Source organism: Callionymus lyra, chromosome 3, assembly GCF_982586985.1.
Source record: "Callionymus lyra chromosome 3, fCalLyr1.hap1.1, whole genome shotgun sequence".
Classification (NCBI taxonomy): Eukaryota; Metazoa; Chordata; class Actinopteri; order Syngnathiformes; family Callionymidae; genus Callionymus; species Callionymus lyra.
Window position 1 is genome coordinate 37,026,928 of NC_141820.1, and position 15,656 is coordinate 37,042,583.

At 42.2% G+C, this 15,656-nt stretch overlaps 1 protein-coding gene across 2 annotated transcripts; it reads right to left on the minus strand.

Moving 5' to 3' along the window:
* Positions 1–251: 251 nt before the first annotated feature.
* strip2 (striatin interacting protein 2) lies at positions 252–15,127 on the minus strand. 2 transcript variants are annotated; one of them, XM_087787783.1, is made up of 22 exons: positions 14,976–15,127; positions 12,796–12,865; positions 12,420–12,494; positions 10,926–11,060; positions 10,720–10,840; positions 10,586–10,654; positions 10,300–10,406; positions 10,115–10,242; positions 9,802–9,990; positions 9,289–9,339; positions 5,282–5,514; positions 5,108–5,173; positions 4,966–5,029; positions 4,825–4,896; positions 4,603–4,677; positions 4,432–4,529; positions 3,947–4,073; positions 3,003–3,103; positions 2,717–2,783; positions 2,550–2,654; positions 2,284–2,488; positions 252–2,216 (listed from the first exon to the last, which is right to left on the minus strand). In XM_087787783.1, the coding sequence occupies exons 1-22, from the start codon at positions 15,081–15,083 to the stop codon at positions 1,966–1,968; spliced, it is 2,517 nt and encodes an 838-aa protein (XP_087643909.1). In that variant the 5' UTR covers positions 15,084–15,127; the 3' UTR covers positions 252–1,965. The 2 variants fall into 2 exon arrangements, with proteins under 2 accessions (XP_087643909.1, XP_087643910.1); XM_087787784.1 differs by lacking the exon at positions 9,289–9,339.
* Positions 15,128–15,656: the final 529 nt, after the last annotated feature.

A 15,656-nucleotide genomic window follows, 5' to 3' on the forward strand; every position in this document is an offset into this window, starting at 1 on the left:
AAGAAGTGAAGACCTTTCATTGACCATCGGGTGAAGTTGATGTGTAAATAAGTACAAAGAAAAATGTTACTTGAGCAAACTTTTGAAACATGCAGGTCACAAATAGTAGCAGCTCCCAACTGTGTCCTCAACTTCAGCAGGGATTCAACATTGGCTGGCGGGGAATTCATGCGACATTTATGGGTGGTCAGCATCCCTACTGTGTGTCAGCAGTGAAGTCAAACATCAATCTTCATTTGTGTAAGGAAGAGTTTATTGCACACATTCCTGATGACAGTCACCAGTGAGAATTTATTTATCAGCGAGATATAAACATTTGTTCATTTGAAAACAACATTCTCATTGTGCTCATTTTATTGCAGCGTTACCAAAACAATTCTGCACAAATTATTATTTTCCTTTCATAAAAGTGAGTCAAATCTGGGTTTAAAAGTATCTAAATAACAAAAATAATTCCCTTATAATCCTTAACAATCCCCTTACACTGTTTTTGTATAAACCATTTTTTTTAGCTAGGGTAGTCTTATGTTTGGTATTATATATTTCTTTAAGGATTAGCACATGTATAGCACATTATTGATTCATATCTATGTAAATATATTAAAGATATGAAATTGTAGAAAAACAACTATTCTCTTCTATTAATATTTTTCCTAAAACTATTTGGCACAAGTTTAAAAATAAAATAAAGTTACAATTTTTAATCAGAGACGTCAAGTAAATAGGTTTTTTTAAGCATCTTCCTCTAAAGATATATGCAACATCCTCTCAATAAATATCTAATAAATATTTTCTCTCCACACAAATATACGACTGGAACATGGCGACGACGTGACAAAGTCATGCATATTGTTTTGTACAGAAATAATACATGACCTCTGACCTCATGACGTATCCAAAAAGAGAACGGAGATTCAAGTGATCAAATCTGTGCTCAAATGTGATGCCTGGATATAAGGCCAAGTGTGTTGTGCTGTTGCGAGGCAGATTATTTCTCACAATATTGCTTTTTTTTTTTTCATCCTATGTTATCTGATTAGCTGTGGTCTGAGTATGTAGAGGGCGACTGAGCTTCTCACGAGAACTGCAGCTTTATGAACTCATTGTTATGACTTTCTATAAATGTTTAAATCTTCCCTAGAGAGACCCGGAGAGTTGGGGGTGCTGTTCCTTTAACCTGTGGCTTCACATCTCAACACAAACCAATGATCATTAGACCTAAAAACCAGATCGTGCAGCCAAGGATCGAGTCTAGTTTGGGGCACTCATCTGGTGGTCTTGGAGCCACCGTTTTTTTTTGGAAATTGGCCCGATTGATTCTGTCTAAAGGAAAAACTATCTCAGTTGACTGGGCACCCTAAAGGTTTTGGCCAATAGAGAAGAGATCAGAAGCAATTTACTAACTTTCACAATCTAGCTCTCTATGGTCATGAATACAGAAGCTAGTTTATCAATGCTCACGCCACACTTTTACCCTGCAGGCTGAGAAGAACAACATTCAATCAGCAGCTTGGAAATCATTTCTCTATCTGCCTTTGCATTAATAATATATACGTATATATAATGATTAATTATGAGGTGCAGAATTGACCTGGAAGGTTTAAAAAACATCCTGAGTGACTTACACCCTCAGAGTGATGGTGCTGTGTTGAGATCTGCAAGTCAGATTATTGCTCAGTGGGACAGGGTTCAAACCTGTAACCACATAGAAAGTGTTGTTTTATAGCAGGTAGTGTTCCATGCAGAGCCACTGGTAGGGGCTTCAGTCTGGACAAACATAAACATCGACAATAGAGATGCATCAACAACCGTACTGAAGATAAAAACAAACTTTTGTCACATTTGCTCTGGCTACAGCACCACCTGCTGGTTTTTCTGCGCTACTACTGGTACCACTAAGGACGCTAGAGGCACCTGCGTGTGTGAGGACAACAGGAGGTGCCTAGTGTCCCCCAGTGCCCTCCGTCACTGCCCCTGCAAGAGTCCCTCCCACTGGATGGGCTGTGAAAAGACCTCCCTCTCGAGCCACATCTCATAGCTGTAGTGGAAGTCCTCCGGCAGGTCCACCCGTTGACCTAGAACGCTCTGAAGGCAGTTGTCCACCGGGGTGAACTCTCCGTTTTTATTCTTGTCATAGCGGCGGCTGTTGAACTTCTCAATGTTCTCCCTAAGAGCGCACTCCTCCGCCTGGAAGTCCCAGGGCCGAGCGTCGATATCTGAGAAGCACAGAAACCCCGAGTCATACCTTCAGCTCAAATGGTCCAGCATCTTCCCATGTTTTACCGTTCCCGTATGCCCAGTCGTCGTTGAGCCGATGTCGGACCTTCTGGTAAATGGCTGACATGGTCTTCATGTTGCTCTTTCTCCACTGGCGGCCCAGGTACTTGGTCTGGATTTTCAGCAGCTTGAGGACGTAGAGCTGCATCATGGCATGCTTTACCTTCAGCGCCCTCTTCAGGATGGGGGCAGACTTGAACACCACCAGCATCTGTAATCAGCAAAGTCGTGTGAGCACCAAATGGCCTTGAGGCGTCAGAATATTGGCTGACCATGGTCCTCGAATGCTTCCACTTGGTCAGCTTGTTGAGGATCCTCAGTAGGTTGATGCAGGAGAAAAGATTCCGCCAACAGAACTGGTTTGCGTCTCCAGCTTCCTGCAGCAACATTAGCACCCAACATTATGACAGAAGTGGTCATGAGGGAGACCTCAGCTCACCAGACTCTCCGCTGTGAGCTCCGGCATCTCGTGGACCACACAGTTGGGGAAGTCCAGAACACAAATACTTCAAGAGAGGAAAACCATAGTTTCACATTGATCATACAAATAGAGGCTGAAATTAGAAAACAAAATAACCCAAAAAACGAATTCAGGTTGATTATGGGCCTCATAATTAATAAAGGACTTGAAATAATATTAAGAATCCTTATTTTATGTGCATTCAAATCATCTGCACCCTTTTGTTTTACTAGCAGGTTAATAAATCCGTGTCAGTCAAACAAACCTGTTCTTGGCACTGATGTACGACATGATGTTCTGGTTGAAGAACTTCAGAATGAGTGGGATGCAGTTGGCGAATACCAGATGTTGGGAGACAATCTCAAACTGCACGACAAAACACATCCCTGTTTATTTGATTGCGTTCTAAAACAGTCAAACAGGATTTTGCGAAGCCTGTCAAGTGAAAAACAAGGAGGAATAAACAACATGACAAATAAGTCTTGGAGGTCAACTCGCAAGAGATTAACTCTCATGAGGTAGATTTACAATCCACCTCCATCAGAGCGGATTAAAAAATGTTTCCATGAATCCATCAGCTGGATTAGTGTGAGAAATGCTCGGTTCATGTGAGGATTCAAGAATTTTTAATTTATTTATGTTTAGTGTCTTTACTGTCGCCTTTTTAGTACCTTTCTTACCCATTCGGTTCTGGTAACATATACCATTTTATTATAATAATAATATGTTTCGTTAGTTGTTGAAATTAGTACATCCCAAAGGACTATACATTACAAATAAGGAATATCAGGTTAAGTCACATAATCATTAATAAAGTTACTTTCAGGTATGTGTTATGTTAATAAAGTCCTTGTATTTATCAGGGCTGACAATCTTTTATTTGAACCACCATGTTTGGCCTCCTGGTCTGTAGAGCTGTCTAAATAAATAAATTTAAGTTTTTTAACTTATGACCACCGTTTAACTAGTCTTCAAAATAAAAGCAAACCAACTCTAATTGTCTTCACGACCCACTTTACGTCTTGACCTACTAGTTGAGGACAAGGTTGCAAGTTGTATTGAAGCTAGAAAGTAGCTTACTGGTATGCAAGGGGTAATATTGCTATTTTGCTAGTATCATGGCAGAAAGTAGAACATTTGGTGTAGAAAGTGGAATAACAACGCATAGTTGTAAAAGTGTGTGTGTGTGTGCGTGTGTGTATCAGAGACCTGGTAGATGTGGTTGAGCTTCAAGTGTTTGAGCAGCAGCAGCAGAAGAGCAGAGATGGCCTTCACTATGATTTCTTTGTGACGATTCACATCGATCCCCAGTTTCATACTCTGAAGGACTGTGATGCTGGTGAACACACACACACACACATTGATGAATCAAAAGTTAGAAGAAGTTGGGGACAGTAATACTTCGTAAGAAGACAACCAGACTGTGTACTCTGGCTCTACATGAATCTCTGAAGGTATAATACGTTTCTCAAACAAATGCTTATAATCCACAGAGACTGGGGAACAGACTAATAATCCAGATGTTTACAAAAGTCACGATGGAGAAACATCTAAACATTTGGTATAATCCTGATCTCTTGGGATAATGCTGAAATGTAAAAAGGCTTGAGATCACAAGAATCCAACAGTGAAGTGAAGACTTCAAGAAGGGCAAGAGATCGTTCACGAGCTCTCACGAAGGTGATCAGACTCACGGCATCTCCTCGGGCAGCACATCGGCCAGGATGTTGATGGAGTCAGTTTTAGCTTTGGAGGTCGGAGCAGCAGCCAGCAGTAGTTTGAGGAGAGCGATCTGGACCAGGAAACAAGTTGTCAGTTAGACCCAGTAAAGCAGTCCTTAAATCTACATGATCCATGTAACTCACCACATATTGTGAGAGGTTCGGCAGCATTCCCAAATACAACATCTCAGCAGGCGTCTCCTCCACCTCCTCTTCCCCCTGGACATATATAAGCATCAGCACTTGCATACCTGGTTAAGACCAGGAGGCATAAACATCTTTCCCACAAGAAGAACCTGAGGCTCGATTCCAAGCCTTGGATAAATGACCTTCTGGGTGAATCTGACAAGAAAGGATAGGTCTCACCAGAGAAAGTGGACACTGCTGCAGCTCCTCCTCCCTCTTCATCTGAACTTCAGCGATGGACACATACTTGTGCTGCAGAGAAAAGACTGGCTGTAGAACCAGATCATGATAGTTCCACATCAGAACCAGAAAAATGTTCACCTGTTTTAGGGTCTTCACGCTCTCATGGATGGGGCGGGGTAAACCCACCAGGGTCTCCGTGTCACTGTCGCACACACAGCAGCAAGAGCATGACGATGGTGACAACTGATTCATCTGAGTGGAAAACCTGAGCTGGACCTACTTTCCCAGAGTGAAGCCAATGAACTTGTTTCTGCTGTTCTCCAGGAAGTGCTCAATGTCCTTTTCCCTATGAACACACATGATCACAGATCATTGTAATCTGAGGATATATACTGGAATAAATATATATATAGCGTAAACATCATGAGACTGTGGTCCAAGACAAAGTGTTCACCTGACTTTGGGCGCCCAGGGCAGTCCCTTCGGTAAGTTGACCTTCTCGGTTGCAGGTCTAAGGGGAGGAGGAGGGGGCGGAGGCTGTATGATAACATCACGGTCTAGAGGGTCTACTTCGCCTTCAATGCCACTGTCGTTCTCCTCCGAGTCCTCCTCCTCGTCTCGGGACTCGTCGTTCTTGAAGGGGTCCCGCTCATTGTAGGTGTCCAGGCTGTCCTGCTTGACCAGAGGCTGGGCGAGCAGGAGGGAGCGAGAGAGGACAGCACCTGTCAGACCTCAGTGGGGGCAAATCCATCTTCTCTAAGTCTTTTCATCTTTCCATCAATGGAGAAGTTCCCATAGTACTGTTAAAAACTTGTTTTCGTGAATCGATCCATCCAAAAGTTTTTTATTCCTCAACCCATTTCTTGACCATTCACTAACCTTATCTCTACCTCCATCTGTACATTCACCCTATCAACCAGACACACGTTCACCCCTTCTTTGTCTATTGACCTCATTATTCATCAAACAATGGATCCATTTATCAAGCTGTCAATCAAACACCAAGAATCAAGTAAAAGCATCAAACAGTTCAGTCAAATATCCATGCAAACAATTCAATTTATCCTAACAGTGTCCACCTATTTATACATTCCGTTCATCCATTTATACGTCTGTCCAGTAAATTAGTATTTTACCAACTACAAAGCAACCATCCATGTCCAAAATCACTCAGCTATCCTCAATTGTATTTATCACTCCTGTATTTCCATCCAACAGTCCTACCACAGTATGTGTATCTCCATCCAACACTACATCCTAGTATCTCCATCCAACACTACATCCTAGTATCTCCATCCAACACTACATCCTAGTATCTCCATCCAACACTATATCATAGTATCTCCATCCAACACTACATCCCAGTATCTCCATCCAACACTACATCCTAGTATCTCAATCCAACACTACATCCCAGTATCTCCATCCAACAACATGTCCTAGTATCTCCATCCATCAATACATCCCAGTATCTCCATCCAACAATATGTCCTAGTATCTCCATCCAACACTACATCCCAGTATCTCCATCCATCAATGCATCCCAGTATATCCATCCATCAATACATCCCAGTATCTCCATCCAACACTACATCCTAGTATCTCCATCCAACACTATATCATAGTATCTCCATCCATCAATACATCCTAGTATCTCCATCCATCAATACATCCTAGTATCTCCATCCAACACTACATCCTAGTATCTCCATCCATCAATACATCCTAGTATCTCCATCCAACTCTACATCCTAGTATCTCCATCCAACACTACATCCTAGTATCTCCATCCAACTCTACATCCTAGTATCTCCATCCAACTCTACATCCTAGTTTCTCCATCCAACACTACATCCTAGTATCTCAATCCATCAATACATCCCAGTATATACATCCAACAATATGTCCTAGTATCTCCATCCATCAATACATCCTAGTATCTCCATCCAACACTACATCCTAGTATCTCCATCCAACACTACATCCTAGTATCTCCATCCAACACTACATCCTAGTATCTCCATCCAACACTACATCCTAGTATCTCCATCCAACTCTACATCCTAGTTTCTCCATCCAACACTACAACCTAGTATCTTCATCCATCAATACATCCCAGTATCTTCATTCATCAATACATCCCAGTATATACATCCAACAATATGTCCTAGTATCTCCATCCATCAATACATCCTAGTATCTCCATCCAACTCTACATCCTAGTATCTCCATCCAACACTACATCCTAGTATCTCCATCCAACTCTACATCCTAGTATCTCCATCCAACTCTACATCCTAGTTTCTCCATCCAACACTACATCCTAGTATCTCAATCCATCAATACATCCCAGTATATACATCCAACAATATGTCCTAGTATCTCCATCCATCAATACATCCTAGTATCTCCATCCAACACTACATCCTAGTATCTCCATCCAACACTACATCCTAGTATCTCCATCCAACACTACATCCTAGTATCTCCATCCAACACTACATCCTAGTATCTCCATCCAACACTACATCCTAGTATCTCCATCCAACTCTACATCCTAGTTTCTCCATCCAACACTACAACCTAGTATCTTCATCCATCAATACATCCCAGTATCTTCATTCATCAATACATCCCAGTATCTCTATCCAACAATACATCATAGAACAACATTTCATCCTCTAGTATTCCAATTAACAATTCATCCTACAGTATCTCCAACCTACCGAACATTCCACAGTATCTCCATCAAACAATACATCCTATCATATCTCCAACCAATAAAACATCCAACAGTATCTTTATCCAACAATACATCCTTTCAAAATTTTGATCCAACAATATCTCCATCAAACAATACATCCAGTGTTCAGCTTACAGGTCATGTTTTTTTTCCTTCATTTCATTCTTCACACAAAGCTCAAGTACAATGTTCTCTTTAACATGCTTTTTTGTGCCACAACTGACATGCAAAAGCCAAGTTCTCCGCTACACATATAATATGGCCATGCTGATAAATCCATTGTCTGATTCATCCCACTATCAAACGTCTTCATCAGTTGATGAACAAGTGTGACAAGCATCAAGCATGAGCCGGCTGACAGACCGTGTCAAGGTGAAACCTTTATGGGTCTCTAAGAAGCAGCAGAGGGAACTCAATGACAAGAATCTAGAAGGGACAACGTCGGGTGAAAACTAGAGGGAAATCAACAATAGCTGGACAATAAAGTGCTGTTATGTACACCCAGCAGGGGAGGTGTAGAGAAGACAGAGAGAACGAGAGATATGATAAAGATTAATAGATGTCGAAATGGCTTAATTAGTGTAATAACTGGGAAAGTCACTGGGGTTGCACTATCAGAGGGTCAAAGGTTCATATTCAGGATGAAAATAGAACATCAGAGTCAGAAGAATGTATCAAAAAGGTCTAAGCAGAATGACTGAAAGAGCTATATCATCAAAGGATCAAATAGGTTGGGTTTCATTCTCAGGAGCATGTTTCCACCGGATGGTGCGGGTAGTTTTGTCTCTGGTAGTGAAGACCTTTCTTGTGTCCCCACTGATGTTGTATCCTTTCTGAGGGACGTAAACAGTTCTCAATATTGCTTTTGCAATTGTTCGACACCATACGGTAAGTTGTCTCCTGATCGCCCTTCTCTATGAAGAGTGCAAGAAATGCTGTACCTCCTCATCGATCAGTGGTCTCCTTTCACTCACGGTTGATTATACTTGTACTATATATACTACACTGTTTTTGTTGTACTGCTACTGTTGCAGCTCTCGCAAAGAACTCGGATGGTTTGGTTAATTTTTACTAATCAGCAGTGCCTGTGGATCAGTACCAATACTTCAGTATAGCCTAGCAAGCTAAACAAAGTCCAGATCAGATAGTTATTTCGACACCTTTTAGCACTGGAAATGCACTTTTATCTAAATAACCGAGATGAACCTACCTGGACTGCTCAGTGGAAACACCCCAAAATACAAAAGAGACAGGGACACATTTTAGAAGCTAACTCAAGGGTACATCACCAGAAGGGTTGGGCAACACACCATCCAAAGCTGCATTCAAGTGGTGAGGCTATAATGCTCTGGAACAGAACATTATCCAAAGAGAGGTCCTTCTCTAGATGGGGAGGCTTACAGAGGGACTTGTGCAAGCATGTCAAGTATTTTGTGAATTCTTACATTTCTAGAAATGAGACTTACAAGATGCTTGAGACGCGGTGGACAAAGAGGAACAAATCAACATGCAGGATATCTAGCCGACTAAGGCTGGACACAAACTCAGTCCACAAGATTTGTATCAAAGTCCAAAACAATGAAGTTTTATGAAGAGTTTGAGTGAAGCAGAAGCCGCTGAGATAACAGAGAGGACAGGAGTGGACAGGACATAAGAGACAGACGTGTTCAGCTCTGTGCAGCAGTGTGAGAGGGGGGGGGGGCATTATGGTTAAACACCTGCTTCTTGGGAAAAGGACCGTCTCCCTCCAAGCTATCAACAAAGGCACTCTGTGGGGACATAATGCAGACGGCATGAGAAACCAGAGAGAGACAGCCAAGACACCAGAGAGAGAGAGATGAGAGACCATAGAAACAGCATGAGACACCTATTGAAAGGGAACGAGAGAGAAGTGGTTTAACTCCGTGTCTGTATATGTTTTATGAAGTTGGCTAATCACTGTTCACAGGAGCTCTGTCCTCTGGACCACTGGCTAAATCTTCTGTGACAGCCACCACTGACCTGGAAACTTGTTGAACTTAATGACCCCTGTGACAAGTGTATGATACCCATATAGAGGATGAATTTAGGACTATAGGTGCCAAAAAAAAAGGAAAGATCTTTTAAAATACTGCAACTCCTAGGCTCACCACTAGGTGGCACATGGTATTTTTCCAGTTGAAAAAACCAGCAGGTGGACCCATGGTCACAGAGTGCAGTTATCAAGTGTTGAAGGGAGTGTCCTGCTTTACCCGGCGGCTGCGTCGTCCTCTCTTCTGCTGCTGCTGCTGCTCGATCAGCTCCATGGCGGAGGCCGGCGGTGAGGCGGCCCTCATGGCTCGCACCACCTGGATGCTGTCCTCGGGCAGCGGCGGCAGACCCAGGCGCTGGCGCCGGATGACCTTCAGGTCTTGCAGTTGCTGGAAGCCGCCCAGAGTGAACTGGAGACAGAAACGACGTTACAAGACATTCCTAGGCCAGAGTGGAGAATTAAGAGCAGATCTTTGGCCTCGCCAGGAAAAGTTGTTGTGACTCTCTTTGGACACAAAACACACACTTCCTCACCAGCACAGTCTTCCACAGCAGCAGCAGAACCTTCTTCATGGGGAAGTGTGGAGCATTCATGCTGCAGAACTTGGTGACCATGGTGAAGAGCAGCAGAGCAAACGGCTCTCCGTTGTTCAGGGGGGCTCCTGAAGAGGTCAGAGGTCACATCGAACAATCCATTTAATCCGTAAAAACACACAAACCTAGTTCATTCCTGAAGGCGTCTCGAGCCACCCTCCACTCCGGTTTGTCATCCTCAGTCTGGACTCTGATGGTCTCGACCATCAGGTACATGATGCTCAGCAGCACTCTGGAAGAGTAAAGAGAAGTTGAGACAGGGTGAGATGATGTGGCTCCTGAGGCAATTTAAGTTCCAGCCTATAGTGAGAACCAGATCCACCAGAAGAACAAATGGTACTAGCTGACTCATGAAAGGTGTGCGATTTTACGATGACTTCTGTCTCATCTGTTTGATCTTCTGACTCTCACCGGAGCTCTGTGCTGTCTGCCAGAGAGATGGCAGGTTTCCTCACCGCACTGCTGCACGCCTGACTGTTGCTACACACAAAAACAGATTTAAAAATCACTCTAGAACAAAATATGGACCTCTTGAAGGAGCTTACTCCATCTCCATGCTGAGCAGGTCCAGGAGTGCTGTGAAGATGCCAAGGTCGTAGAGCAGGAAGACATTGTGTCTGGACCAGCGCAGCACGTCACCCTCGGTGTCACACTCGTCAAACACCCCTGCACAGAAGTTGCGGTAATAAACATTATGACTATTATTGTTAAAATGATCTATCGTGTCATCTGGGGTCAAGATGCCACTGACCTTGAGCCAGGTAGAGAATAGCTCTGGACACCTTCAGCCGCTTGTCTCGGTCTGTCACCTCCAGAGCGTCCAGCAGTCTCATCACGTAGGTCCTTTGTTTATCAACGGCCAGCTCGCTCCACCGGCGCCCCCCTGCTGCAGGTGGTGAAAGGTGACAGAGGAAGGTTTTACTTTTATATAAACAAATGACATTAAAATACATTTCCACCATAAAATATGCTTGAGTGTGTCAAAACAATAATGAAATTAATTAATTAATTGAAAGCAATTGAGAAATGATTTTTGAAATATGAATTAACATTTTACTAGGAGTAAACTAAGAATAAATTGTCGTTGAAATGTACCAAAATGTGAGAAAAAGAGGAAATATAACGAAAAAGCATTATTTGAGGATGAATTAAAATAAAAAATAAAAAAGATATCCCCTGTATTCACAACAATAATCAGTATTAATTTCGATAAATGTAGGCTTTTAGATTAATTTGAAGAAATTTAAGAAAATATATTTGATTTAATGGACAAAGTAATGCATAAGATGGTTATATTCAATTAATTTAGCTAAACAGTAGGAAAACGTGTATTTATATATTTAAAACAACAGTATAAGTGTTCGAAAATAATTAAATGTTTTATTTTAAGATACCAGGGTCATCTAGATTGAAGTAAATTACTTGAAAACGAAGAAAATAAAAATATTGCAAGATTAAATATATATATTTAAGAATTAATTGAAATGTTGAAATATTGTTATCACAAAAACAGTAGAAATTAGTAAAAGTTTTTTTTAGACCATCATTGAGAGACAGGGAAGATTTTTTCTCAACAGTACTGAGAGAGCTCTGTTCAGATGCTCATGTCGCTTGCTTCATCTGAAGGTCAGATGCTTTGATACAGGTTCTGGAAGAGGTGTTAAGGTAATGTCGAACCCTGACACAAGAATGAGGTTGGAAACTAATGTGAAAACCCAACTCTTCTGATTCACTCACATGTTTCAAACGTTGAAGTCTTCCTCTCCAAGATGCAGTAAGTCCCTCATCTTGACCATGTTTTGCAGTTATTACTCTAAAAAAGTTCATCCCAGTCTGAAATCTTGGCGAATTAGAGGTTACAAGAGGGAAGTCCATTATGACGCAATAATGGCTTCACTCCTCCTCCAGCCAGCTGTAATTGCGCCCGCTTTGTTTATACAACAAGTCTCGTGGAGGTGGAGACTTCCGGGATTGATGGTGACAAACAGATGTTTGACCAATCACAGCAGAGTGGGTGTGGTTATGATAATCAAGATTTAATCTCCAAGAAAAAAGGGGTTATTCAGTGGGCGGGGCTTAAGCACATTATCTAATGGAAATATTTCAATGAAAAGAGAGTTTTGTACAAACAAACAATTACTAAAGAGAACAATATAGGTCAAAGATCTATTTAAGACACTCAAATCAACACAGTAGTTTCCCTTTAAACATAGCACACATGTACTCAGTCATGGTGTGTCAATACCGTGGCTCTTGAAGTCATCCTCAAAACAGTCTCTATTGAGGGCGAACTCTGGCTCCTCTGTGTAACTGTACAACTCTGAAAAAGAAGGACAGAACAACAACACAAGTTCAAGTTCCGCCCACGGTAATGGTGTCATGTTAACTAGCATTAGTGTTTAAAAACAATATTATATTACGGATGTGGCTCCCAGGTTGACTCAAAAATAATGATGCAACATCAGGTAGCATACATGCTAATGTGACTGAGATGCTTATACACACTTAACCCTGTGTTGATGATAGAGGAGAACATAGCTAATAATATATGACATTTGACTTTAGCATTTAAAAAAAGAAGAATCAGCAGCTCATGTTTGTGAGTCGGTGGTGTGACTCACCTGAGAGTTCAGCGGTGAGCAGGTCCGTGTCTCCGTACTCGAACTCCAGGTTGGGAGACTCCATGGAGCTCTGAGGAGAGACGACTCATGAGGAACATCTCCTGCTGATCACACACGTGAAAACACCCACGTGTTGACACACACACAAGCTGTTCACACTCACAGGCGCCAGTCAACGTAACACACACAAAAATATCCAGTGCTGTTCCCATGCCACGACTGTTGGCATGTCCAAGAGGTACACGTCAGTTCAGAAGATTAGAATTAGAACGTGTAGTGATATGCTGTTCATGATGGTGTCGTCAGAAAGGTGCTGCGTTATCTCGACACAGTTTTAATTCAGGCTAGCTGGATTAGGTTTTACGCTGTAATATCTGAAACTGAACGTAGTACAACAGCTGAAACAACTGTGGAAAATTCCATTGGAATGACATGGACAACAGCCTGTAACGGTGCTGTTATGATCCTGTTTTCACGACGACGTCACCAATTAAAGTCAGTGTCGTCTGAATCATTCAATATTCACTTCCTCTTAATTAAAAACATGATCCTCTCGAGGCCGTCCCGGCACAGGAGTGTGTGTGTGTGTGTGTGTGTGTGTGTATATCTGGAGCCAAAAGATCTGTAAATAAGGATGTGCTCAGCGTGACGTTCCTGAAGTGTATCTGTGTGTGTGTGTGTGCGTCTAAAAATACCAACTTCAAGCAAACGCAACGTCAGTGTCGATCCACCACATCTAACGTGAATTTGAGTCAAACTCCGTTTCCACGACAACATGGGAGTTATGCTGACCCATGTTGAGCATCACTATAACGTCTTTTTCTTTCCTTCTTCAAGCATTTTCAGTAAATATCTGTTACCAGAGCTGTACTTTTGCTCCTGGGTTTAACTCCATGTCTCCCCGGGGCCCATGAGCCTGCTTTTTTTGAACTTCAACAAAAACATTATCACTGGGAATCACACCGACGACAAACACACACATTTTAAAATAAACTAACACACACGTACACTCAAACACACATATGTGCACACAAGAATATAAACAATTTTTAACATACACTAGGATTGGTTGTATGTTCACCCGAACACACACAAGCAACATACTTAATCTTAAACCATACATTTGCAGACATACACAAAAACTCACAATGAACGTGAGTATTTAAAAAATTAAATTAAACACAAATGTAAACATGAACATCACAATGTTGCACAACAGTTAGTAATTTAAAAACACCTGCTCAGACACTTATTTGAACCGTTAAACAAGGATATGTATGTAACACACCTTAAGCAAACAGACACACAAAGTCACATTTTCAAAACATTCCCACAAACACATGAAAAAAGTAAAACTAAACACATACAGCAGCCCTTGAGCAGAACTCTCAGCTCCTCTAACTTGCAACAAAGAGATTAAAACATCAATGAAAAGGTTGCTGGTTCAATTCCTGCTCTGCCCAGCCAAGTTGCTTGAACTCCAGAGACGTTGAAAATGATCTCGAGTATGATAATAGCTGATGAACATGTAGTTGCTGTTCAAATCCCATACATCAAGTCCTGCCCTTGAGCAACACTGACAGTGAATGGACAGCTTTGAAGAACTTTAAAGAAGTCCTGAGCAAGACTCAACTTTCATTGATCATCAACCATAAAATGTCCCTCCACTATAAATATGGTTGGATTCCTCACATCACCTGTTGTTAATGAGCAATACATCGAAGCTGAATTAAATTAAATTAAACTAATAATTGTGATTCCCCCAAACAAGACCTTTAAATACATTCCAAAAACAAATGAGCGGTCCCAGCATTCTGCACTACAGTGTGTGTGTGCGCGTGCGTGTGTACCGGCCCGTCCTGTCACATCACTGACGCTGGTTTGATTCCTCAACAGCAGCTGCTTCACTCCGCGTGAGCACAGGCTCGACAACAGGCTTGTTCTAGCGGTGAACAGATCAATGATCGCTCGTGGTCACGTGATCATTGATCAGGTGAATCCCAGGAGCACGAGCGTGAACGTGTCTCCAGGTGCTGCGGTGGTCGTTCCAGCTCCTCCACAGCTATTTTTAGAAGCGACTCCAAAATAACAGCGGGGTGTCTGCGCGCAGCCAAGGGTCGGTCAGCTGCTCAAAGCCCCTCTGAGACAAAACACATATATATCTATAAGAGCATGTTTACCTCAGACTCCTTCTGCGGGTCCTTGAACGCATCTTTCCCCCTCGACCTCGCGCGGTCACCGGTGTCGTTGAGGTTGTTGAGAAACGGAAGCTCCGTGTCCTCCTGCATCTCTCCGGGTCACTGGCTGCTACATGCCGCTCCGCCGAACCGCCTCCAGACCCCGAGTTGTAGGTCCACTGCAGACCACCAACCCCCCCTGCTGGTGTGTTCGATTCAGGATCCACCGTCGCCCTGAGAGGGCGGAGTCAAGGGAAGGCAGTCACTCGGTACATTTAGCTCGATGGTAGAATCGCCAAGGACGCTCGATGCAAGTGAGAGGTTTTTAATAAAGATTAAAAATGATGAAATGGGAAAAATATTCTCAGTACACAATTCAGGGGACATTTATGATAAACGGATTTGGTTTTATTTTTTTTGGTTACTTGATCCTACATTTCACTTTAAACCGCGCTCGTATTTCTGTCAATTTACTTATCACTTTAGAAAATGTACTTTCACATTTTAAATATTCTGCCACTCAACATCTATGAACGAAGCTGATGGTTTAAGCATTATTACAAGGGTAACCATGTGCCTACATGTGTCCTCATAAATAGGTAATACTAGAACCACAGTTATAATACAAGCCAGGCCCAACTGCAATTACAGTGTTGACAGTCAATTGAAAACTGCAGATGTAAG

Excerpts from the sequence above, each read along its gene's own strand:
- strip2 (XM_087787783.1), bottom strand. The coding sequence starts at position 15,083 with ATGCAGGAGGACACGGAGCTTCCGTTTCTCAACAACCTCAACGACACC. Across the intron at positions 10,243-10,299 it reads CGCCTTCAGGAATGAACTAG|GAGCCCCCCTGAACAACGGA; the intron begins GTTTGTGTGTTT and ends TGACCTCTTCAG. Across the intron at positions 2,784-3,002 it reads TACATCAGTGCCAAGAACAG|TATTTGTGTTCTGGACTTCC; the intron begins GTTTGTTTGACT and ends CCTCTCTTGAAG.